The 24,199-nt window shown below is 46.9% G+C and overlaps 7 protein-coding genes across 7 annotated transcripts; 2 read left to right on the forward strand and 5 right to left on the reverse strand.

Moving 5' to 3' along the window:
• Positions 1-9,656: 9,656 nt before the first annotated feature.
• CCR75_000359 (uncharacterized protein) lies at positions 9,657-10,551 on the reverse strand (the record flags this gene model as incomplete). Its single annotated transcript, XM_067958467.1, has 4 exons — positions 10,470-10,551; positions 10,284-10,399; positions 9,786-10,213; positions 9,657-9,711 (listed from the first exon to the last, which is right to left on the reverse strand). The coding sequence occupies exons 1-4, from the start codon at positions 10,534-10,536 to the stop codon at positions 9,657-9,659; spliced, it is 666 nt and encodes a 221-aa protein (XP_067819971.1). The 5' UTR covers positions 10,537-10,551.
• A 602-nt stretch (positions 10,552-11,153) lies between these two features.
• On the forward strand, positions 11,154-14,259 carry CCR75_000358 (uncharacterized protein; the record flags this gene model as incomplete). Its single annotated transcript, XM_067958466.1, has 2 exons — positions 11,154-11,306; positions 11,401-14,259. The coding sequence occupies exons 1-2, from the start codon at positions 11,259-11,261 to the stop codon at positions 14,257-14,259; spliced, it is 2,907 nt and encodes a 968-aa protein (XP_067819972.1). The 5' UTR covers positions 11,154-11,258.
• On the reverse strand, positions 14,105-16,258 carry CCR75_000357 (uncharacterized protein). Its single transcript, XM_067958465.1, has 6 exons — positions 14,982-16,258; positions 14,867-14,918; positions 14,727-14,795; positions 14,616-14,657; positions 14,459-14,548; positions 14,105-14,389 (listed from the first exon to the last, which is right to left on the reverse strand). Exons 1-6 carry the CDS (start codon positions 15,188-15,190, stop codon positions 14,366-14,368), a joined length of 486 nt encoding a protein of 161 aa, XP_067819893.1. The 5' UTR covers positions 15,191-16,258; the 3' UTR covers positions 14,105-14,365.
• Positions 16,259-16,923: 665 nt separating this feature from the next.
• CCR75_000356 (uncharacterized protein) lies at positions 16,924-18,257 on the reverse strand (the record flags this gene model as incomplete). The annotated part of the gene is made up of 3 exons (XM_067958464.1): positions 16,924-17,182; positions 17,261-17,640; positions 17,709-18,257. The coding sequence occupies 3 exons, from the start codon at positions 18,255-18,257 to the stop codon at positions 16,924-16,926; spliced, it is 1,188 nt and encodes a 395-aa protein (XP_067819894.1).
• Positions 18,258-18,560: 303 nt separating this feature from the next.
• CCR75_000355 (uncharacterized protein) lies at positions 18,561-20,102 on the forward strand (the record flags this gene model as incomplete). Its single annotated transcript, XM_067958463.1, has 1 exon — positions 18,561-20,102. One exon carries the CDS (start codon positions 18,561-18,563, stop codon positions 20,100-20,102), a length of 1,542 nt encoding a protein of 513 aa, XP_067819895.1.
• Positions 20,103-21,435: 1,333 nt separating this feature from the next.
• On the reverse strand, positions 21,436-22,473 carry CCR75_000354 (uncharacterized protein; the record flags this gene model as incomplete). Its single annotated transcript, XM_067958462.1, has 1 exon — positions 21,436-22,473. One exon carries the CDS (start codon positions 22,471-22,473, stop codon positions 21,436-21,438), a length of 1,038 nt encoding a protein of 345 aa, XP_067819896.1.
• Positions 22,474-22,674: 201 nt separating this feature from the next.
• Positions 22,675-24,181, reverse strand: CCR75_000353 (uncharacterized protein; the record flags this gene model as incomplete). The annotated part of the gene is made up of 5 exons (XM_067958461.1): positions 22,675-23,194; positions 23,255-23,370; positions 23,449-23,665; positions 23,737-23,910; positions 23,985-24,181. The coding sequence occupies 5 exons, from the start codon at positions 24,179-24,181 to the stop codon at positions 22,729-22,731; spliced, it is 1,170 nt and encodes a 389-aa protein (XP_067819973.1). The 3' UTR covers positions 22,675-22,728.
• Positions 24,182-24,199: the final 18 nt, after the last annotated feature.

Below are 24,199 nucleotides of genomic sequence, written 5' to 3' on the forward strand. Positions count from 1 at the left end.
TACAAATCCAGGAGCTTTGCTTGAGCCTGAATTCAGCACGTGGTGGCTCATAGGTTTGCCTCAGCCGGATCTTACAGACCTCATAATAACAGAGGGACCAATTGCCAGCCATTGACCCAAACGCAAATAGGTCTTGAAGTTTAAGCCCTAAAGCTCTAGATTTGGCACGTCTGGCCAAGTTAAACTTGCTAAATTCCCTTTCGTCGCATCGTCATCGATGCAGCGAGCTTCAGTGGTCGTCTAACTCAACAAATCTAATTTAAAGGGAGTCGTCGCCTTCGACTGCCTTAAACTCAGCGATTCCAATCTTTAAGCTTTCGAGTCGACGCAAAAACTACGGCCTGCTAGCAGCATGTAAAAGCTGCTGTCTCAGCAGTTCCAACTTTTGAGCACCTTGTTTTTATCAATAGCTCTGCCATTTGAGAGCCTTGCTTATGAAGCTGGTAATCTTTTCTCGAGTCGCTTCGAGTACACATTGTATGAACTCGGCTGTAGCCGCATGTCGGTCGTCTCTTTGTAGGGCGAATAACATGGCGCAGGCTCGCCTTTGGACGATCGACGGTAATTCACTCAAGGTCACTCAAGAATTGGACGGAGGAGTTATATGTGGAAAGGAGTGAAAAAGTGTATGCGTGAAGCTGGGATGCCAATAATGTAACGTGGCACCTTTATTAGTACTGACAACAGTAATAGTTGACCTACACTGTGGTATTTCGATTACTTCATTTACAGTGACGCGCTAAATATGTGAAGCCCTCATTGCGCACCCCGTAATTATGTCTTGTAACAATTGGCGAGGTTTATGTAATCTTAAATCAACCAGTTAACAGAAGTAATGCTTATTTGCCTCAATATTAGCAGATTGATAATATTGTAAATATAAAGTCAAATTAATAAAATGATGCTTTTTTGCTTTTTTATTTATCCCTTTTGTAGGGTATAATATATTTAATATCTTGTACAGGAGATAATATACATGTTACGACCCCGTTACAATTGTAAATCAGTTACTATTCCTATTGATGTTGATATTTGTAATAATTAGTCATTACTTAAAAGAACTACCAATAAAAAATATTTTGTAGCATGCCGTGGTGAATATGTTCTGGACTTGTTACACACCGCCCGTAACATCAGGGGAATTAATTGTTTTTAAAATAATTTTCGACTAAATAAATTTGCCGAGTGCTTATTAGATATGTATTTATAGATTGATGATATTAAACCAGTTTAACGAAAAAGGTAGAATAAAAATCCGTGATTATCCATGAGGAACCAGCATTGAAGAAGCCCAAGACATCGACTATTACCGAGTGACGGAAGCGCACCAAGTGACACTGCAAGGCTAGATGCTATGAGATCGCCAAGCCAGTTAGATCCATGGCAGAAATGTACCCATTGTACCTGGCAAAGCGCAAGCGGTCGTCTCACCAAGTGCTTCCAATCGGAATAAGAGCTCATAGAAATGCCCGTGATATCGCAGTTTGTGACTACTGGTGGACATCTCCGATGCAAAACCGCTTGTTGAGCGAGCCACTGGCAACAAAGTGGCCCGTTGGCCTTCTTCCCGGACAGCTCGCTGCTTGCTGCCGGTGATACGTAATGTGAAGTGCGCGTGTGAAATGTCGCGTCGCAGTTGGCTAAGATAAACGCGCGTCTCGAGTGTCGCGTAGGATATATTTTCGATTGGGCACAACTTGCTTTTCGATACGTGGCAGGTTAGTGGTATCGCTCAGACCGCATGCTTGGAGATGACAAGTTGATAAGATTCCATATCATGATTAGCTTTATCCTCCTGTAGCAGCATTTCCACCTGTGCCAAAGCCTCTGGGCTTATTCGATGGCTCTTGAATTGGTTTAGCTTATCCTTATCGCAGTCGGCTTCGTCAACGCCAGCATCATACGTGTAGGCGGGCACGTCTATTGGGGACACGCTCTACCTCAGCACACACCTTAGCACAGCGAGGAAGTGGTTCGACCGTCATCTCTTATGTGCAGTGAGGTAGTTGGTGGGCGCCTAAGTGACCTCACCCGACGAAGTATAAGCCTTAGTTTAAGTGACGTCACGGGAGCAGTAATCGGGCTCCACTTGCGCACTTTCGAACCAGGAAGTAGTTTTCAGTATATTTTATATTTCATCGTATAAATATAAAAAAAAATTTAACCGATCATAGATGCCATCTCTGTAGATATGCACTAGTAAGTATTGCGAGCGTCATATTTTAAATAGCTCGTATCTTGATGACGCTTATCGTCATCACGGATGACTCTAGGCGTCATCCCTTCCAATGTGAGGGCTTATCCGCGTACAGCAATGCCAAAACCGGTGCCTCTTCAAGGGATTGCTTCGCTGATGAGAACGCATCATCTTGTTATTTAAACCAAACCCATTCCGCGTCCTTTCAAAGGGGCTTAGTTCGTTTAGCATAATTCTTGCTGTATTCATGCAAATATTTAGCGAGCCCTAGATATTTGCGCAAATCCTTAACATGTCGTGGGACTGGCTATTCCTTTACTGATTTTGCCTTGTCTGAGTCTGCTCGTACACCGTGTGTGCCTACGATGCAGCCCAGCACAGGTATCTCGGGGACCTCAATGACTCACTTTTGCAAGTTGACGTACGATTGGGTGTCACCCAAAGTTGAGTACCTGATAGTAGCCATCCTTTAAATCCAACGCGGAAGAGATAGTTGGCTTTCCAATGGAATTCAACAAAAAATCTTTCCCCGAGATTGCCGTCTGGTCGCCGTGTTCAACTTATTGTAAGCATGTATCACTCGCCATCCACCTGTGGCTTTACGCACACAAAAGGTCGGGCTGCAGTGAGGCGATTTGCTCTCTCACATGTCCCGCCTTAGCTCGCTTGTCGAAGAGCTCATCGATAAATCGACATATTTTTTCGGCGACGGCCATTGCCTGGTCACACAATACTTGGTGCCAGGTTCGAGGTCTATTTCGTGCCCGATGCCCCAATCTGCTAGTAGGCGGCTCGGCACTTCTTCTGGGAACACATCGAGATGTTTCCACAGAAACTAAACGAACGGACTGTCTTTCAAGGCATCCCAGCCTGAGCAGCGAACTGTTTCTTTTTGTCCGTTTCTAAGACGCTCTCGTCCATTGTGGACAACAAGCAACAGTCCACCAAGTTATCTCCAGAACTGGTGCGACTACTTCGTGGATCATTCCTTCCTTTAATTCGGCAAGGAACAGTTCCCACGACACACGCCAGGAGTTTTACTATCTCCTCGGCAGATTAAAAGACTTGCCGGAGCTCCTCAACTGAGGATGCCTCCGCAATTTTGTCTTTGATGTCCTCAGGCACCTCGTTCGAAGGTCCGCCCTCTTCAATAGGATCTGATCCAAAGTTCACTCGTTTAGACGTTCCTTTGATCGTCCTAATCTGTCGAGTACTCGTTCTTCGAGTCATCACGACAGTTGACTGGGAAGCGGGTGCTGTTGCTCTCCTAGCTAACACCCCCCCCTTCAACCACACCAGGCTTAAGGCTCTGTGCCGGTAAATGCGACGCTTGACGTCCTGTCTACTGCCACAGGCTTTTGGCTCTGTGCAGGACATTCGGACGCATGACTACTTGTCATCGTCCTTTTCACTACCTCAGTCTCCACGAGCTGAATAGGAATTGGTGAAGTTTGACATCCCGTTAACGCACCCTCAACTGTGTTCGACACGACAACAGTTGCATACGCCTCTCGCAGGAATACATCCTATTCGATGTCCTCACTCTACATAAGCACACACCTTGGCAAAGCGAGTAAGCGGTTTGACTGTCTCTTTCATGTGCAGTGAGGATGTTGGTGGACGCCAAAGCGACCTCACCCAACAAACTAAGTGCCTTAGTTTAAGTGACGTCACGAGAGCGGTAATCCGGCTTTACGTGCGCACTTGTGAACTAGGAACTAGTTTTCAGACTGATTTATATTTCTTTTCAGTGTCGTCTGTGACGCATCGGACTAATTTCTTCAATATTTTTAATCTAAATCTTAATTCCCTTTTGTGAAAAAAGTATTTTAAATAAAATTTTATTTTTATGACTTGAATTTGGTTAATTTCATCTCGAGCCAGCAGGAATTCCTCTGCTGACTCTGTTGAAGTAGAACGACTCGTGATGTTGAAGGAGCGCGACCCATGATGTGAAAGGGCGCGACTTGTGATAAAGGTACGCGACTATCGTAACGGACGAGTATTGACACGAAACCAACGCAGAAGAAACTGAAAGTAACGGACACAGAGATAACTAGGATTAAAGGCTCAAATACATTTTATTTCTCAATTTACCATCCAAGCCTCAAGCAGCAAACAACAGGTTATGATCCCAAGCGACAACGACTCGACTCCCCACCAGCAAACCCCGGCACGCGACGTCGCCGGGACGGACACTCACGCACAAAACGTGGTTGCTGACCCGTCCGGGATGCGCGAGGAGACGCGATCGGCTTTGGACGCGTCCGAAGCCCAAGAAAGCTCGCATCAGCCGTATTTCTGATGCGAGCTCTGAGCGAATGGACCGGCTTGAAGGACTCCTCGAAGGGATGGCACAGCAACAAGCTCAGTTTGTGGCAAACCAGTTGAAGATGCAAGATCAGATGAGTCGCCGTGCCGATGCTGCTCCCACGCATCCTTCCGAGCACTTGTTCAATGGTTCAAGGGCGTTCACCGACTTCATCAGAGCGCGGGACCGTCGGATGAGGAGGGGCTCACTAGATGAGCCCTGCAGAATGCCGTGCCGCCTGTAATGCCATGCATGCCGCCGCCTAATCAGCCGCCGCAGCAAGTAAACCAGAATTAGCCACCGAGATCGTCGCAGAATTTTGCGCCGCGTGAAGATTATGGGTTAAAGATACCTAAGCCTCGGGACCTGGACTGGCCCGGCTTTGCCAAGTTTACGGGTACGGAGACATACCCAGGCGTGGGTGCCGACTTCAAGGCGTGGGGTATGCGTTTCCTACAACGACTCGGTGCAGCCCAGCTGATGAGCGGAGGTGATTGGCCAGAAGAGTTTAAGGTCTTCGCGCAGAGTGGTAAGCTGGATGGAGTGTCACTCAGCTATTACGAGAAGATGCTGCCGGTGTGGTCGTCGGTGTCGAACACACTCGAACACGTCCTGAACATCATGTTGTTGCTGTACATGACGCCGATTCCATCTACTAAAGAATAGAGCTAATGATAAGCGAGACGGATCAAAACAAGACATGGCCCGAGCACTACCAGTACCTTGTGTACGTGGCAGAACGGTCGGGTAACTCGGAGCAGAGTGTGCTAGAATGCTTATGCAAGTGGGCACCCTCGCACATTCAAACCGCGATGTTAACTCGGATGAACGCGCAACGACCTGATTACCTTGTACAAGCTGCTGAGCTTGTTGCGTTCGCGATTGATTTAGAAATCAGCATGAAGAAGACGAATAGCGGAGGAGGCCGAGACCGAGCTGTTCGATCAAGCCGCGCGCTAGGAGTTCGCTACCCCGGCGGTGGACGAAGCGTCCAAGGAGGGCGCGAAAGTAAATACGTTGCACGGCTTGGAAGCGCCGATTCTCGCAAATGTTATGGCTGCGGCGATGCTGGTCATATTAAGGCCAACTGTCCCAAAAAAAGCGACGCCAATTCGGTTTCGAGCTGGGTTGCGTTAGCCATTGGGACCGGTACGACAGCTGACTATGACTCGTGGATCCTAGACAGCGGTTTGAGCGTGCACCTTGTGAAAGATGCGATGATGTTGAAAAACGTGAAGGATTGCGATCATTCATGTCGCGCGGCAAACAAAACGATGGTCCGAGTGACCAAAGTGGGAACGGCCGAGCTGAAGACGGCGGTCAATGGAAAAGAGGTTATCGTGGACCTCACCGAGGTCTACTACGCTGAAAACCTTGCTGACAACATCATCAGCTATGGTTTATTTGAGGAACGTGGTGTGTTCCTCGTGCGAGAAGGCAGCCAAAGTTATGTGGTGCGCCAAGAGGACAAAAGGAAGATATTCGAGGTCTTCCGCCGCAACAATGTCCTGACTATTGACGTCATGGGTGAGAGCACAACAGATGCACGAGTACGAAAGGTTAACTTAGCCGTGCAAGAAGGTTTCGAGGGAATAGATGAAGCTGTCACGGATACAACCCTGCTGGAGTTGCGCGGAAGACTGGGCCATCTTTCCTACGATACTATCGTACGCAGGCTGACTCGGCAGGTTCAGGTATCCGGTTGACCGACCGATCGAGGCCAAATTGTTTGACTTGCGCACAGGGCAAGCAGAGCAAGAACAACCAGTCCAAGAAGGACACAGGAAGAATGCACCGATCAAAAAGCTCGAGGGTGTTATCGGTAGCGACATCAAGGGACCAATGACTCCGAAGGACCGTCGTAGCAATCGATACCTCATTAACTTCGTCGACTACTCAACGAATTACGTGCGCGTTTTCGTCGCCAAGAACAAGATTAAGGCGACAGAGAATATTGAGCATTTTTTACTCTATTTTGAGAAGAGATTTAACTGCCGCATTCATGTGTTGCGCACGGACGGTGGAAAGAAGTACGTTAACGTCGACCCGTTCAGCAGGTCAGCTGGAGTAAGGCGTCAAATCAGCGAGGCCGATAATCAAGCATCAAATGGAAAAGCTGAGCGAATGCACAGAACTATCCTAAACATGGCAAGATGTATGCTGTTTGCGAGGCCTACCCCTATTTTTTTTGGGGCGACGCCGTCAAGTATGCAGCTTACGTATTAAATCGGAGCTCGTGCAGTGCCAACTCGAAGCGGATGTCACCGCTAGAGATGTTGACAGGCAAGATATCTAATCTGGCGGACATGGTGACTTTCGGCAGCCCATGCTCAACATTCACGGACCCCGAAAAGAAATCGTGGAAGACGAGATCCCAGGTTAGCATGGTCATTGGCAAGAACGATGAGACTAAGGGTTTCAGGGTGTACCTGCCAAAGGAGAGGACTGTTATTACAACGCAGCACATCCGCAAATTCGAGGCACTTACCAGCGAGCAGAACGTGCAGCTACAGGCACAGCTTGAGCGAGAAGACCCTGTGCTGCGGCGCGATGTGTCAGATCTCGACGATGCCGCGAAGCGGAAGGAGCCCGACGCAGTAATTTGCTGCCATCGAAACGAGCGTCAGCTAAGGCGAAACATGACTCTGTCGGGTCAACAAGAAACGCAGTCAAGTCAAAGAGAAAATTTTCTGAAGAAGAGAAGGAACCTGATGTGAGCAAGAAATACACGGACCTAAAAGAAGCGGAAAGCGGGGTCGAGCTACTACCCGCGGAAGAGCAAACGCGAACTAGGATGCAAACCCGAAATATGGGTGACAAGCACGTACCAGTGAGTCGAGTGAGAGCGATCAGTCTCAAAGATCCAAAAAAACTATCGTGAGGCGATGGAAGACCCTCGAGTCAAGCAGAGGGAAGAGGCTATGTGTACGGAGATTGAAGCGTTAGAGCACAACGATACCTGGTAGGTTATTCAAAAACCACGCGATTCCAAGTTGCTGCACAGTAAATGAGTATACAAGCTAAAGGTGCACGCAGACGGTTCTATCGAACGATTCAAGGCAAGGCTTGTGGCGCGCGGAGACGAACAAGTGTATGGTGTTGATTACACCTACACCTTCTCAGCTGTGATGGAGATGATATCTGGCAAGGTGATACTTGCTGTGTCAAGGATATAGGGGGTACCTGCACGACACGGCGATGTGCCGAGCACTTATGTTAAAGCGGAAAAAGAAGATGACTTGGAAATTCTACTCCATATTCCACAGGGAATGAATATAGATTCCAAGTTGCTACGAAAACATGGCGTGAAGGACCAGAGGCAGCTCGCACTAAGACTCAAGAAGGTCTATATGGCCTTAAACAGTCGGGCCGGCTGTGGAACATGATGCTTCACGACATCTTAATGTCGCTGGATTTCAGTCAGTGTTATACAGACAGTTGTCTCTACATAAAGACTGAGACCGACGGTAAAACCCTCGTGGGGATCTACGTGAACGATGTTCTGGTGACTGGAACGGACGTAAAGAAGGTCAACAACTTCTTCAACGACATGCAAGTCATTGAGCTGAAGGATCTCGGCGTGGTAACCAAGTTTCTTGGAATCGCGTTCAATTACAGCTCCAAGACCGGATGGGCACTAGATCAAGAAAGCACAATCGACGAGATGCTCGACAAATTTGGACTTTTAGATTCAGGAGCGGTCAGAGTACCAATAGGTGGAGAAGACGGATACGAAAAAATAACCCTGCTACTGACTGGTGGCAGTGGCTCGCCACAGAGACCGACTGTACAGACGTTTCAGTCGCTGGGGGCAGTCTGCTGTGGATCGCCCGATGCACACGCCCAGACACAGCGTTTGCTGTACACCGAGTGACGCGGCGTTCGCACGCGCCAAATGAAGGCGATTGGCGTTTGGCAAAGAAGATAGCCAAGTATCTGAAGGACACAAAGGGACTCAAGTTCATAATGCACGAAGAAAAGGACGCAATCAAGGACGACGGCGTGCTGGTCGAAGCTTACAGTGACGCCGACTACGCCGCAGATAAAACTGACCGGAAGTCAGTCAGCGGTGGTGTGCTGATGGTGGCCGGAATGGTGGTGAGATGGCTATGCTAGAAGCAGAAGTGTGTCGCCTTATCAACGATGGAAGCCGAGTTTGTGGCGGCTTCTCAAACCGCTGCTGAAATGATGGGTATCATTGAACTGCTTAAGGAGATTGGCGTATCGGTTCAGCCTGGTTCAACATTACATTACATGTTGACAATCAAGCAGCCATCGAGGGCGAGGACACGTCTGGTCGAGCAAAGCACATTGATGTGCGATTTAAGTTCGTAAGAGATTTGGAAACAAAAAAGATGCTAAAGGTGCAGTACTGCGAATCCAAGAGTATGGGCGCGGACATACTGACCATCCCAGCGCCGCGATTTAGTTAGCTTCGCTGACTTGTGATGCTTTCAGGGTAAGTATGGCCACTCGGGAAGGAGTGTTGAAGTAGAACGACTCGTGGTGTTGAAGGAGCGCGACCCATGATGTGAAAGGGCGCGACTAGTGATAAAGGTACGCGACTATCGTAGCGGACGAGTAATGACACGAAACCTACGCAGAACAAACTGAAAGAAACGGACACAGAGATAACTACGATCAAAGGCTCAAATACATTTTAGTTCTCAATTTACCATCCAAGTCTCAATGCGCTTGTGCGCACTGCCAAGAGATTCTTTCCTTTACCACGTGCCCCGCGCTTGGTTGAGCGCTTGGAAAAATCAACGCACTCTTTCTTTACATTTTACTTAAAAAGGTTAATATTAAAGGTTAAAATCGCATTAAATTTCGATTCCTACTTTAACCAATCCTAAAATGCCATCTCCGCAGATAGACCCTAATATGTATTGCGAGCGTATCTTTCTGAATACCTCGCGTAACGGAGACGCTAGCCGTCATCCGTTAATGAATGCTCTCAGGGACATCACATACACAAGGGTGGGTTCACAATGTGAGCCACACTTAAGTGGTAGGTACAATTACACCCCTTAAGTAAAGAAAGTTTTATAACGGGGATTGAGTGACATAGGGCAACTTTAGCCCGTTCCAAGACTTAAAATGGCCAGTCACCAGCGGGAGTTCTAGTAGAACTGCGAGACCCGCTGTTCAGTCCCGACGAGTAAGAGTTGCCACCCTGAGTATAGCCACCGCTGGTTCCACCCTCAACATTCCTACAAATACGACTCGTGTCAGTCATATGTGTCCGTGATAGCCATCGCATAAGAACAGTCTTACAAAGGCCCTTCGAGAGTAGAGTGAAAACCAAGAAGTCGAGGTAGGGAGTAGGATAATAGCTCTTTGAATACACGAACTTCGCCCACGTTTAGCGTGACAACGGACTCTCCCTCGTGTTGAATCTTTATTAAAAAGGATGGATGGCCATCTGAGTCCGAAGAGTGCGCCATATGCAGCACCTTTACATTTTTATCTTCCTCCGGAGAGTTCATGTTTGGCGAGTGAGTGAGCGACAACTCTGGAATGCGCGAATCAAGAAGTTCCAGTACATATCCCACCTCCGATGGATTTAAAGCAAAAAACTGCAAACAATTATCAGCTAGATGATTCACTTTGCACCAAGAAAAAGCTCTTGAGCCCTTAACCGTTTTGTTTTGGTAGTTGTAGCCAGACTTGGTGGCATCCGCCCACGACAGCAATATAGCTCCCTTTAGCGAAGCATCCAGTCGACCAATGACAATAAGTTTGACAGAGTATTTAAAGTCAGCACCTGCTTACCGCGCGCTTCGTCTTTAAGTAGTTGCCATTATTGGTGTATTGCGGGGCGTTGGGCGTCACCTGGAAGGCAGAGCTGCTGCCGTAAATTGAAAAATTGGGGAATACGCGCTCCGTGGCTAAGCAGCATATTACAAAGTCAGGTATGAGTGGCACAAGACATTTATCTAAATATAACAAAGTTCGTACAATACAGCGCAAAGCTTTGACGTAGCCCCTGGCTCGCCGTCTTCCGGAGCGATTTCAGCAGCACCATGAATTATTTGAAATGCTTCTAAGTTGTTAAAGTACGATGTAGCCATAAGTAGAAGCTGAAAAAAACGACGCAGTTTAGTGACTGCCATCTTGTTTATTGAATAATCTGTACGTAATGCCCGCTGTGCAAGTAACAAAACTACACTTTCAAGTCCTTTGCATCATTCCTAGCGGCGCAATCATGTCGTGATTCTAAAGCTCGAGTTGCAAGTGACAACGATGACTAGATTCGATACATGGAGCATAGCGGCTTATTAAATATATAATTGATTAAAATTGCAGTGGTGTTATTGTCTTTCAAACGTTCAGATTGCAGCGACAGCCGAACTTTTGACAATTCTTTAGCTCCTGATCGACAAACTTTGCACGATCTTGGACTCAGTTCACCATCCGTGTCCACGTAACATTCGCAGTTGGATCACCGCATTTAGCGTTATCCACTTTGCTGCCGCCTTTCGCTTGCCTCATCTCCGAAAGACACCGAAGCCTCAGTATTATACAATTCAACAATACCCATTTCGTCTGCGACTGTAGATCGACATTGAGATCGTGCAACGAAATTTGAGTATTCTGCTTACAATTTGGCTTTCTTCAGGCCATTTGTCTTCGTTAAAAGGCTGAAGAAGTCGAGGCTTGTTAGCATTGTAACTAACGACAAGGAATTCAGCCAATTGGACTAATTTTCTGTCTTTAACCGAATTTCCAAGTCTGTTTTTCTTAAATATGGAGCTCCCGCTGGTTCTAAGCGCCGTGCAGGCTCTCTACGGAATGGTGCGTCGTAATCCACAAACATTTGTGCACGATCTCGATGCTATTTCACTTACTTAATTGATATTTCTGTACTGGGTACGCTCAAATATCATAGGAAGGAGTTGTGCGACAGCGCGAAGCCAACGAGTTTTTACACACGTTTTCGTCTTCCGATGCCGCTTGGTCAGTATGCTTTCAATTGCTACTGGACGAATCCTTAATGTTGCCACCCGAGACTCTTTTTTTTGTGGCCAACATGCTCCATACAAAGGTGCGCAAGGAATGGGTACGGGTACCAGTAGAATTGAAGGTCTCTATGACAGCGTCTTTGCAAACGCTCATTCACGCTTTACGGACTGCAACGCGGCCAGTATTTCACCAAGAGCCATTACTTAGTAAACTCTGTGCGATTTATGCAGTTGTAATGATCTCGTCCCCGGATGATTGCAGAGGTCTTCTGTCGCAATTGCTGGCTAGTTCCTCGGTTTCTGGAGATGCTGGAGAACTTGCGTTTTTGCTGATCTTTTCTCGCTCTGTATGTGAGGAGATGAAGGATGCTGAGCTCGGTTTTGCTGATAATGATGCAATGGAAATGCATCTAAGTGCGCTGAGCGGAGAAATGGTAGCTTTAATTGGTAAAATCGTGCTTACTCATGAAAATCAAAATGCACGCGTGGCTAGTCTTCATGGAAAAGCTTTACTATCTTTAAAGGTGTGGATTGGACGAGCAGGTCTATCCCTTGCGTCATTGTTTTCTAAAGACAAAGCTGTGCTTTATGCGCTTTTGAAAGCCCTACAGACCAATTCACCATATTTACGCGTATGTGCTGAGATCTTAACAAAACTTATTGGAGTCGCTTCATATCCGATTCCTGCTCACTTAAAAGAGACCTTGTGTTTTGTAGCTCGAGAGCTGCTTAAGACACGAAATACTTGTCAAAGCGCTGTTGCTACCAAAGAAGATGAAGTGAGCCACGCACTTACAGATGTCGTCTCAGCATTTTGTGAAACATACGCAGATTGGATTATTAAGGAAGAGTGTCCTCAAGAGTCTCAAGCTCTAGGTGAATTCATGCTGTACCTGGGCTCTCATCCACGCCGGCAAATTGCGTCGCTCACTTTTGAGTTCTGGATGGTCGTTCAAGATGAATCTGTCGCGAAGCGAGCTCGTTTTTTTCAGCGTGATGCCTTTGTACAGCTTTTTGAAGTCATGCTGAAGCAATGCCAGTTTCCAGGAAACGCAAAGGAAATGGATTCATTGGAGCTCGACGACCTCACAGCTTTTCGAAAAGGCCTCCATGGTGTCACGGAAGTTTTCATATCGATTTTTTCGCTTTCAAAAGAACAATATCTTGCTCATTTACTTTCGCTGCTTGTGTCGACTAGACCGAGTAATTGGCAAAGCGTTGAAGTCGCACTTTTTGCTGTCTCTACAGTTGCTGATGAAATTAAGAAAAAGCTTTCTAGTCACACCCCAGAGCTGGAGAACTTGATGCTTCAAATAATACCAACTGTTTTGTCAACAACAATCAACACTCACTTTCTCGTGATTGTGACAGCCTCTCGGCTGCTGGGTCAATTTAGTGCCTGGATCAATGACAAAGCCTTGGCAGCAGGCGTATTTAATCTGGTGGAAGCTGTGTTACAATATCTGACGAATGCGCTTGGACTTGATGCAAGTCGTTCAAATGCTGCCAAGAGTTTTATGCAGATGTCAACGAACTGCACGACTTGTCTTGCTGAAATGCAGCCGAACGTCCTTGTGGCTAGCGTTCAACAATTTGCATTGCCCAACCACGAAGTAATGCCGATCGAGGATCGATTATATGTTGTAGAGGGCCTTGTTCGCGCCGCGGCTGTCTCGCCTCATTGCTCGATTATTCTGAAGACTGTGCTTTCTGATTCATTGACTCGTTTAGGTCAAGCGCTGGGAGAAACAGGGGCTGATGATGTGGCTGTAGCTCATGTTGTTTGCAGCGAACTACAGGTGTTTGGAAAGGTGATGCGATTCTTAGATGCACCTGCCGATGTTGCAGGGGGGGAGGCTGTTACTCAGTGGGTCGTTGAGCTTATTTGGTCTCACTTGGATCCCATAACACCACGGTTTGAAGCCAATGAGGCAGTGATGACAGCATTGTTTGAGCTTTATGGATGGTGTTTGCAGACTCTCAGGCATGATATGGCACCTCAACTTGGCAGTATTGCGACTTTGATTGTACGAGTATTTGAGCAGCGACGGTATGTGGCTCCGCTCGAGTGTGCTTCTGTAGCTGTTGATGTTTTTGCGAAGGATGCAAGCGCTGAGATTGTTGAGAGTTTTCGTGGTTTAATGGGTGCTTTAAGTCAATCGGCGTTTCAATTCTTCATACTCCATTCTTTGGCCGAATCACCAGATGTACTGCGTTCGTTCTTTGAATTGGCTTACCGCTTTCTGCTCTTCTGCCCTGCTGCAGTCCTCTGTACTGCCGAATTTCCAGTTCTTCTTGATCTCAGCTTAGCCTGCTTGGGAAATCAGGATCGTCTCTCGACGAATGCAATTTTAATGTTTTTAACCTTTTTGCTGAACGAAAGCGCGTTCAAGCTGGCTTCATTTACTCCAACGATCAACGCTAGTGTTCTGGACGCTGGACAAACAGAAAAATGGATCAAAAGCCTCATCGAAGCACTTGCAATAAAGTGTCCGAATACTCTCTTTGACTCGCTCTCGAAACTATTGTACGCACTGCTAACAACATTTGCTGGCAATGAGCGGGTTCAAGCAGTGCTAAGGCAGTCTTTGTCAAGCGACACATTAGGTGTGACTGCATTACGACCTCAAGACCGACAGCAAGTGCTGCAAACGTTGCTTCGACTTGCTTCCCAGCCCTCAAACTATTCCGAGCGACGTTTTCGTGGCTTCTGCGCCGACTTTGCCAAGGTTTGTAGGAGGGAGCTAACAGCGGATACGCTTTATTCAATTGAAATGTCTAATTAGCGACTGTGAATGAGAGAATTATTATTGAATGGTAAAACCGGCTTCGTTGACGCCTAAGCAAAGTAATGTCGAATTATCAACTCGTCGCGGCAAGACAGATGATAATCTATAGGAATGCCAACTCTCCGACCTGCACGGACAAATGGAATTTGTGTAAGATTTGCTGTTTATACCTTTTCTTTCGAAAGATGGCGCTTACGATTGGGTACTTTTCATAGTAAAACGTCTTGGTTTCAGAGAGCTCTTTCAGCTTTTTTTCATCAAAGTCCGAGACGTCGTCATTTACGTCCTATATTCCAATACAATTACCGACAGTACATAGCAATCTCTATGATCATATTGCTAGTGAATGATACCTCTGGTTTAAGCGACCCAAGTGCCAGAGCGCGTGTGCAAGCCTGTAAAACCGAAACAATCCCATCAATCGCGTTTTATACAGTTCATTTCCAGAATTGAGTCTGATGTACCGTTCCCGCAAACATGCTGTAGGATTTGCCCTTGCCATAGAACTTGGCACCTGAAGTCACATCGAGAACCTATAGCAATACGCATCCATGAACACTATTTAATGACCGCTTTTCTTGTGCTAGATAGTATTGCCGCGTACTTTGCCGCCAACTGCAAGAAGTATTGGCGACGTCTCGTCCGAACCATCATACCTGCGTGTATAAAAGATGAGTAAAGATTATTATTTGAGCTCGCCGACTATGCAATGGACTCACATGCGCAACTGGTCCAAGGTATACTTCGGGAGCTCCTTAGCTTCGGCTGCCAACTCGTTCTCGGCGCCTTTGCCCGTAATGAGCATCGAGAAAGGGTACGGGCAGCTATAGCCACTAGAGATTAAAAACTGCTCGATCTGCGGCCATGCTAATGCCACCATGGCCACTAAAAGTGCCAAGCCAAACAGGAAAAACCGTCCTAAGCCCATTTCGTCTGCTGTCGTTATGCCAAATGTCGCCACTTGGTTATGCCTGACGTTTGGACAAAACGACAAATACCGTAAAATACCGGTATGAAATAACAATTCGAGTTGCAATAATTGATGACCTTCGACATAAAAAAGATCCTCAGCAGCCCGGAGGCGACATTCACGGCCTCATACAACCAGCGTGATTTATTGCTCTATGCTGTCGGCATTGGAGAGTCGGCGCTGCAGTTCACGTACGAGTTCGATGAAAATTTTGCTGCTTTTCCGCTTTACCCCGTTTGTCTACCTTCTAAGGGGCAATCGCAGGACGTGGTACCATTCCCGCCCGAGACCACCTCATTCATTCCCGATGGTATGCCTACTGTCAATCCCGCTATGATTTTGCATGGTGAGCAATCAATCAAAATCATACGGCCATTGGATCCCGCGGGTGGCTTGCTGACCGGAAAGACAAAGGTGATCTCCTTTTATGATAAGGGCAAAGGTGCGCTCATGGAGACGTACACGCAATTCGAAGACGCTATTGGACCCGTAGCCACGCTCATTAGTGGGTCATTTATCCGAGGCCTTACGGGTTTTGAAAGTCAGGGTCGCAAGCTTCCGCCTCGCGTGCAGATTCCCAAGCGTCAACCGGATATTTTCGATGAATTCCAGACATCGCCTCACCAAGCACAAATTTACCGCCTCTCAGGTGATTACAATTCGTTGCATATTGATCCAAACATTGCTTCAAGCGTAGGGTACAAGCAGCCTATTCTCCATGGTCTGTGCTCCATGGGGGTGGCAAGTCGTGCACTGTACAAGCATTTCTGTAGAGGCGTCGTCGCACGCTTCAAATCGATTCGTGTGCGTTTTTCAAGCCCGTGCTACCCAGGCGAGACCATTCAAATCCGCATATGGAATGAAGGCAATGGCAAGGTGCTTTTCCAAGCCCTAGCCAAAGAACGTAGTATTGTCATCTTGGACAGTGGCGAGTTCTTGTACGATGTCAATGCTTCCTCACGCCTCTAAGAGCATTTTTTGTTAAGATGTTCATTTTTAAATTTCTTAAAAGCATGTTCGATTTTATGTCGTTAAATGAGCTTTTCGAACAGCGGGCTGTCTCCTTGGACTAAATCTGTGCTCGCTGGCTCTGTCTCAGGCATGGCAAGCGTGGCGGTTTGTCATCCCTTTGACACCATTCGTACGCGGTTGCAAGTTTCCCCAGCGCACTTCCGCGGCTTCTTTCATTGCGTCCAGCAAACCGTCCAGCAAGAATCGATGCGGGGCTTGTACAAAGGTTTCTTACCTCCATTCTTCAGTCAGGGAGTGTACAAGGCCGTCATTTTTACCACATCATCCACGCTGCGTAACGACGTGCTTCCTTTTATTCCGCTTCTCCAACCTGTGCTCACCCCAACAGTCTTGTCTTTAACGGCTGGAGCGATAGCTGGTGGTGCCAACGCCTGCCTGGTGGCACCAGTAGAGCTCGTACGTAATCGGTTGCAAATGCAATACATAAATCAACTAGAAACGCGGTACTACCGAGGTGCTTATCACTGTGTTATTCAAGTGATTCGGAAAGAGGGCAAATTGGCATTGTGGAAAGGTCTGTCCACCACTATAATTCGGGACTCGTTAGGTGTTGCCTTCTACTTCCTTGGTAACGACGTTGCGAAGCATTTTCTTGCTAAGAAAGAAAGATTTGGAGAAACAAGTACACTACTTACTGCTGGTGCTTTCGGTGGCATCTGCTACTGGGCCGCAGCGTTGCCATTTGACACGATCAAATCGCTGATCCAAGCCGATGGACAATCAGGCAAGTACACAAGCACTGTGTCGAGTATGAAAAGATTGATACACGAACAGGGTGTGCTACAGCTCTTTCGCGGATGGCAAGCTGCTTTTTCGCGTGGAATTCCAAGCGCTGCGATTACGTTCTGGACATTTGAACGCGCAAAAGCAAGACTAGACAGGTTGTAAGAAAAGCATCGAACAAGGTTCACACGAAGACTATAAGACCTTTATGAAGCAAACAAGTATAGCAGGCAGTGGTAATAAAACAAGAAATTAAAAAGTGCCCTAAATCACGAGTTGCGCTTCGATAAATCCATATACGCGCGTCGCAATTGCGTCGCGATCGATGCAACTCGTTCTCCTAATCCAATGGCTTTATCCTTAAACAAGTTATGAATGGAATCGGGATCGGTGGGGTAGCAAACTGATGGAAAGTCTTGACTCTTAAGGGTCGCAGGTCGAAAGGGCCCTTCTCCCACAATAGCAGATGCCCCAAACGCACTCGTCCAGTGTTCTCCTCCGACGATAATCATGCGAAAAATCATGAGCGAGTGCAGCAAATTCACCATTGTGAGCTCTTCGCCAGCTGAAAATCCGCCACTTGTGACAAAGACAGCGCCAACCTTGCGGCTGAGGTCTTCGGCAAATGACCAATTACCCATGAACTTGGTCATCTGTCAGTAAACAGAAAAATAAATGACAAGTTTAATGAAATTCATACTTTTAAAAATGCTGCTCAGACCTTTGGCTCAACGTTTGCATTTATCACATGCGTTCCCAAAATTACAGCATCCGCCCACAAGACGTCATCAATAAACGACGCATTTTCCAGCCTACGCATGCGCAATGACTGTGTATCATTTCCAACTATACTCTGGACGCCAATTCCTACAGCCTCTGCAAGTTTTTGAAGGTGCGGGCCGTCAGAGAATGCAATCAACACGTTTGCCGCTTCGTCTTGATGAACGCGCTGCAACACGCCGCCAACGACACCACGAGACTGAGTATGTGGTTGATTGTACAATTGCTGCTGCATATGACGCGTCTCTAATCTAGCCAACATCTGGTGCGAAAGACTGATGACGTGCATAAGGCCTATCGCCATACTTAAGCAAAAGATCAACAACAACACGCCCGCCGCACGTCGAAAGCGCAGTGCATCAACATTTCGCGGAGAATTCAAGGCATTTAGGTTTCTGAAGTTCGTGTACAAACTTGCTGTCGGCACGGGAATGCGTGGAGGACGCAGTGGTCGTAGCTCGTTCCGGTTGACGATACCATGCGAGTTCATGTAAAAGAATGATATATCTCGAATTGATCATTAACATACAAATATTTTTTTTTGCACTGCGAACGGTGATTGGAGTAAATGCTCAACTTGCGACACTTAATCTACTGAAGACCAATTGGAATCAGAAAAAGAACAGAAAAAGTGCACATTATTTTCTAGCACCAAAAGCTCAATAAAATTCAAGAATTATTACGAATGTTTAATGTGAATGGTTTAGAATCCGTGTAGGTTTTGAGCGAATCTGAATTTAAAAATAAATTGGTTCGGAAATTTCAAAGAAGCTATCTAGTTCTTGCAGCACGAATGGCTTCTCCATCCGGCCCGCACGCAGCTCCATCCGTTGAATGCTCGTCGCCCAAGTCATGCTTTGTGCAGCAGCCCCACGTTCATCGCCCTCGCCAGTCGGAGCCTAAGATCCTCAACTCGATTCTGGACCACGTAGGCAACACGCCACTCGTGCGTCTCAATACAATTGCCAAGAAAGCGTCCCTTGAGTGCGAGCTCTTGGCCAAGTGCGAATTCTTCAATGCCGGTGGATCTGTCAAGGACCGTATTGGTAAGCGTATGGTGGAAGATGCCATGGCCTCTGGTCGCATTAAACCTGGCGACACGCTCATTGAGCCTACGTCCGGTAATACAGGCATCGGTTTAGCCCTCGCTGCCGCGCTGTATGGCTTTCGTATTATCATAACTCTTCCAGAGAAAATGTCGCTTGAGAAGGTCGACATGCTCAAGGCTCTTGGTGCTGAAATCATCCGCACGCCTACTGAAGCGGCTTGGGATTCGCCCGAGTCGCATATTGGCGTGGCGAAGCGTCTTGTGAAAGAGATTCCAAATGCTCATATTCTCGACCAGTATAGCAATCCGTCAAATCCTTTGGCGCACTATGATGGGACAGCCGAGGAGATTCTGGAGGCCTGTAATGGACACGTCGACATGGTTGTTATGGGTGTAGGAACCGGTGGTACCTTGTCTGGTACAGCTCGAAAGATTAAAGAAAAGTGTCCGAATTGTATTATCGTAGGTGCTGACCCAATTGGTTCGATTCTAGCCGAACCAGACCACCTTAATGATGAAAATCGCCTGCAATCCTACCAAGTCGAAGGTATTGGCTACGATTTTATTCCGAACGTGCTGGACCGTTCACTAGTTGATCGCTGGATTAAAACGGGTGATCAAGAGTCGTTTCTATTGGCACGTCGTTTAATTCGTGAGGAAGGATTGCTGTGCGGTGGCTCGTGTGGTTCCGCCGTGGCTGCGGCGCTCAAGGCAGCAAAGACTCTGAAAGCTGGACAACGTTGCGTTGTGGTGCTGCCCGACTCGACTCGTAATTATATGTCCAAGTTTTTATCAGATGACTGGATGTATGAGCATAACTACGTGACGGATATGTCCAAGAGCGTGCTGAGCTCCACGTGGTGGGCCAAGAAGAATGTGTCGGAGCTGTTATTGCAGGCGCCCGTGACGATCACGCCAGACTTGACGTGCATAGAGGCAGTAGATATCTTGAAAAAAGAGGGTTTTGACAATCTACCCGTCGTAGCAGACGACAATTCGATCGTTGGTGTCGTGTCTGAGGGAAATCTCATTGCGCAGCTAATGCCCGGACGTGTACATCCAACGGACACGGTTGAAAAGGCCATGTTTAAGCAATTTAAACAAGTAAGTCCACAAACTTCATTATACGAGCTCAGTCGCATCTTTGACCGTGACCACTTTGCTCTCGTCGTGACGGAGCAAAAACGCATCCGCAAAGGCGGCGAGGCCGAGACCAAGTCCGTCATTTTTGGCGTCGTCACGCGTATTGATTTACTCACTTACATTACGCGGAACGGTGTTCAATAAACGGATAGGGATTCCTACAGTAGCTAGTCACAAGGCGCGCATAATCAATATATATTTTGCTTTCGGTTTCGGTCGAATCCTTTGGTGTTTCTTCCTATTTATGACTTTATCATGGTAAAGCTGCCGACTCTCACGAAACCTCTTGCCTCCACACAGCGGCCACGGGATGAATACAACCGGGCTCTGACACTTTCACTGGACAACTATTATTTTTTGCTCGATCATGTTTTCGCATGCTTTGATAGGGCTTGCCTGCGCTCTTGACACATGTGTTTGTGATGGCCTTCGAATCATCCTATAGTAGTTTTTCTGCAGACAAAATCATGATGACGGAAACAACGGCTGTGTATCTGGCATTCGCACAATCAAACAATGTTCGAGCAGCTACCGTTCACGCTAATTCAAAGGTTGACGATGCTAGACCAAATATTGGACGAAAGTCGACTTCGAGGCATATTGTAGTCCGGAGAAGAAGCAACGGAATCCTTTTCTTTGCTAAAACTTTGCGCACTCTGGGTTTCCCTCACGATTCTGGGATCATCGGTAGAATGATTTGTCTCCACGGACTCGAATGAGACTTATTTGCAGTGTTTCTGCGAAGCGAATGAACTGTCATAATGGTGCCTCACCTAAATTCGTTTCGACATACTAAGAGACGCAGCGTCACGAAATGTGAGCTTAATCACATCCTTCACCTAAGACAAATCGATCATCTTTGTTATAAATGGTGTCGATAGTTCGCCTGTGCGTTGGCCATTCGAAGCCTTTGCGTATTACTTCAGCGGACCGTATTCAATTCGCTTGCTCATCACAGCTACAAAGTCGCACAAGCTCGATGCACTAAATGGCTTAAAATCTAGCCTCTCGTTTTTCACACACAAGCCGCGTCGATCAAGCACTCGATAGTGCCCCAGCTATACTTGCATATTACATATCCACAAATTTAAGCGCAAGACATTCAATGCAATCGTCGTAGCAATAATACGCGAATATCTTGACGGCTCTTGCTTAAGTTTAAACACTGTTGCATTCCATAGAACAAGAGCCTTGATGTTGCTGCGTCTTCAATGCAATCATAATTTGAGCTTGAATAAACTCCGCAAATAAGATAGAACGACATTGCTTTATGAGACGCCAACAAAAGCTGTTGTTTAAACACATTGCTAACGTAGTGCGCCATTCAGCCGCGTATTAATGGAAGTAGCTCTACCTTTAAGGGAAAATGTCGATTATTCGGCACTAATACTACAAAGATTGCAAGCCTGGCAACGAGCACCGCCAAAAGCCCCAGCCAAACTCGGGGCACTTGTCACTTGCAAACATGAGAAAATCTTTAGTCCTGGAAGTCGCAATTCTCCGGGAACGTGCAGCCTGAGCGCGTAAGCACGACCTGAGCGGCCCAGTGGCCAGCACGCACGCATTGCTCAAGAGGTAAATCCAGCGCCAAGCGGGAAATGAAGCCACCAACAAAGGCATCACCAGCGCCGTTAGTGTCCACGATTGATGAAGTCTCCATCCTCGGCACATCATAAGTATGCACTCGTCCCTGATGCACTACAATGGTGGCATCCGCGCCTTGTGTAAAGACGACAGTGCGGCAGCGCGAGCCGCTGATTTTTTCAAGCTGTGCAGTCTTGAGGGCAATTTTCTTAATATCAGTTCCCCAGTCAAGCACCTTGCCAAGCGCCAATGCCTCGCTCTCGTTGGCAAATACAAAATCAGCGTACGGAATGACAGACATGAGCGGATCTTTAAATATCTCTACAATAAAAGGAGCTGCCAGGTTGAGAAGAAACGTTTTGTTGTTCTCGGAGGCATGTTTCGCAAGTGTAATGACAGCTGTGGGGGAGACAGTGAGATGGAAACCGGCCGAGTAGAAGAATTGGCCTTTGTGGATGATTTCTTGACTTTCTGGCTTGGCCAAATGGTCATGATGGAAATGGTTGGCAGCGGAAAGATCTGCAATGAGCGAACGCTCGGATTCGTGAACGCATACGGCACACGTGCCGGTCTTGATATTAGCGTGCTCGAGGTACGAAACATTGACACCGTCACCCTTGGCGCACTCCATCAACTTCGCGCCATGCTCATCTTTACCTACAGCGCCAAAAAACGCCGTAGCTGTCTTGTTGTGCTTGTTAAGCATCCACTGCGCCACGCGAATAGAGTTTTGCGTGGCGCCACCAGCCACGAAGGCAGGCTTGAGCGTCTGGAGCTCCTCGAACATGGGTACATGGCTCTCATCCGCGAGAATAGCATTATTCAGCTTGAGACCATATTTGTTGAGAAACTCAGGCGTGACATCGACCAAGATGTCAAGAAGTGGATTGCCGAGTCCTACGATGGAGAGCGTCAAGTCTTTCGAGGTCATGGCTACAAACTTAACGACTATGTATCGAAGGGGAAGTCAAAAGTTTGTATCCAATGAAGATATGTGTATATCCGAGCCACTCAATAACGATCCTCCGTCTACAGCAAAATTCTCTCTTTCTATTTCAATGCCAATTTCTTGTATGTAAAATTAAAAGAAAAAACGTGAGCATAAAAACGCAAGGGATTGAAATTTTGCAAATACAGTATCATAAAAATTCTATTGCGGTTTAGGCAGTCAATCAAGGCAAATGTTCTACTTTGTTGTTGTTTTCTCCGTCAATTTGCGTTTCTTGTTTCTGTTGTCTTCATCTGTTGCGTTACTGTTGTCATCGTTTAACTCAACAATCACGTGGGGAGTATTAAAAGATGGAGGAACTGGTGTCTTCTGCAAAATTTTCTTTTTTGCTTTTTTTGACTCAACAAGAGCAGTATCACCTTTATCACCTTCCTCAACATGTTGTTCGCTTGCGACGCATGCGGACAAACAAGTTACTCGAGGTTTGGTAAGGAGAATCGTCGAGGCTATCGGCTTTACGGATTTGTTTGACTCTTCAGGTAATGACTCGTCCAAAGTGATTGAGGCAAAATCCCAAATTTGAAACGCACCACTAGACGTAGCCAGAACAATCCACGGTAGTTCATCCTTGCCGTGTGGGTACACCACTTGCAAGCATCGAATACGGGCGTCAATATCCTCGTGACTCACCTTTGCCATCAGTCTGCAACACAGATGCCTTAGACATGAGTCATGAGAGACAAACAGCAGATGAAGCACTAACATTCCATTGATGGTCCAGATAGTTATTTGCTTATCATCCCCACCGCAGACAACGTATTTGTCAGTGGCAAATACGGCGCACTGAATCTTTTTCGAATGTCCCAGCGTACCTACTAGCTATTGTATACATTTAAATATCGATTAGCCACTGCTTTGGAGGTCGCAGATTTTGACCTAGAATCAGTAAGAAACCACCTCTGCATTCATATTAAAAACCGATAAGTCCTTGCCGAAGCCAAGACCGTAGTGCGTTCCTGTCTGCGAGAACATCACGAGCTCCGCTTCCTTTTCCAGCCGACGAATAAAGGCAATTCGTCCTTTCACGAGATTCCACATACGCAAAGTGCGATCACGAGCTACTGAAAGACACATTTTTCCACTTGGATGCACTGCTATCGAGTTAATCTCTCCCCTATAAGCGATGAAAGCACCACCATTAATGATCGTGTACTTCAGTCACAGCACCAGCATCAAACCACTCACTTGTGGCCACCAAGAATATGAAGACAATTCCAGTCTGATGTGCGCCATATACATATAGAGTAGTCGGCGCTACCACTAAGAACGTGGCTCTGGCCAAAGAACTCGAGGCTCGTAATGGCACCATGCTGCTCCATAAGACTGCCGACTTCCACACGCTTGTCGACATTGTAGATTCTACATACGCAAGCGCATATCAGCATTATTTTGCTCGTTATAACGATTCATAACTTGTAGTAGCCTCATCGCACTTGATCATTTCATCACTGGCACCAGACAGCAGCGTTTTTCCTTGCTTGGCGGCCATAAGAGCAACGCTTTTGATACACTCCGCATGTGCAGCATAGCCAAAGGTGAGTTTCATCTTGGTGCCTTTGCTTGAAGTGTCTGTCGGGCATTCCCAACCATAGAGCAAGCCTTCATATGTCCCAGCCACCACGCGAATCATGTTGCCAAAAAGTTGACA

Source organism: Bremia lactucae, linkage group LG4 (genome assembly GCF_004359215.1).
Source record: "Bremia lactucae strain SF5 linkage group LG4, whole genome shotgun sequence".
NCBI classification, from domain to species: domain Eukaryota; phylum Oomycota; class Peronosporomycetes; order Peronosporales; family Peronosporaceae; genus Bremia; species Bremia lactucae.

Coding starts and splice junctions, on each gene's coding strand:
- CCR75_000357 (XM_067958465.1), bottom strand. CDS start 15,190: ATGGGCTTAGGACGGTTTTTCCTGTTTGGCTTGGCACTTTTAGTGGCC. Junction 14,919..14,981: donor ACCTTGGACCAGTTGCGCAT/GTGAGTCCATTG, acceptor TTATACACGCAG/GTATGATGGTTCGGACGAGA. Junction 14,390..14,458: donor ACTATGAAAAGTACCCAATC/GTAAGCGCCATC, acceptor TTGTCCGTGCAG/GTCGGAGAGTTGGCATTCCT.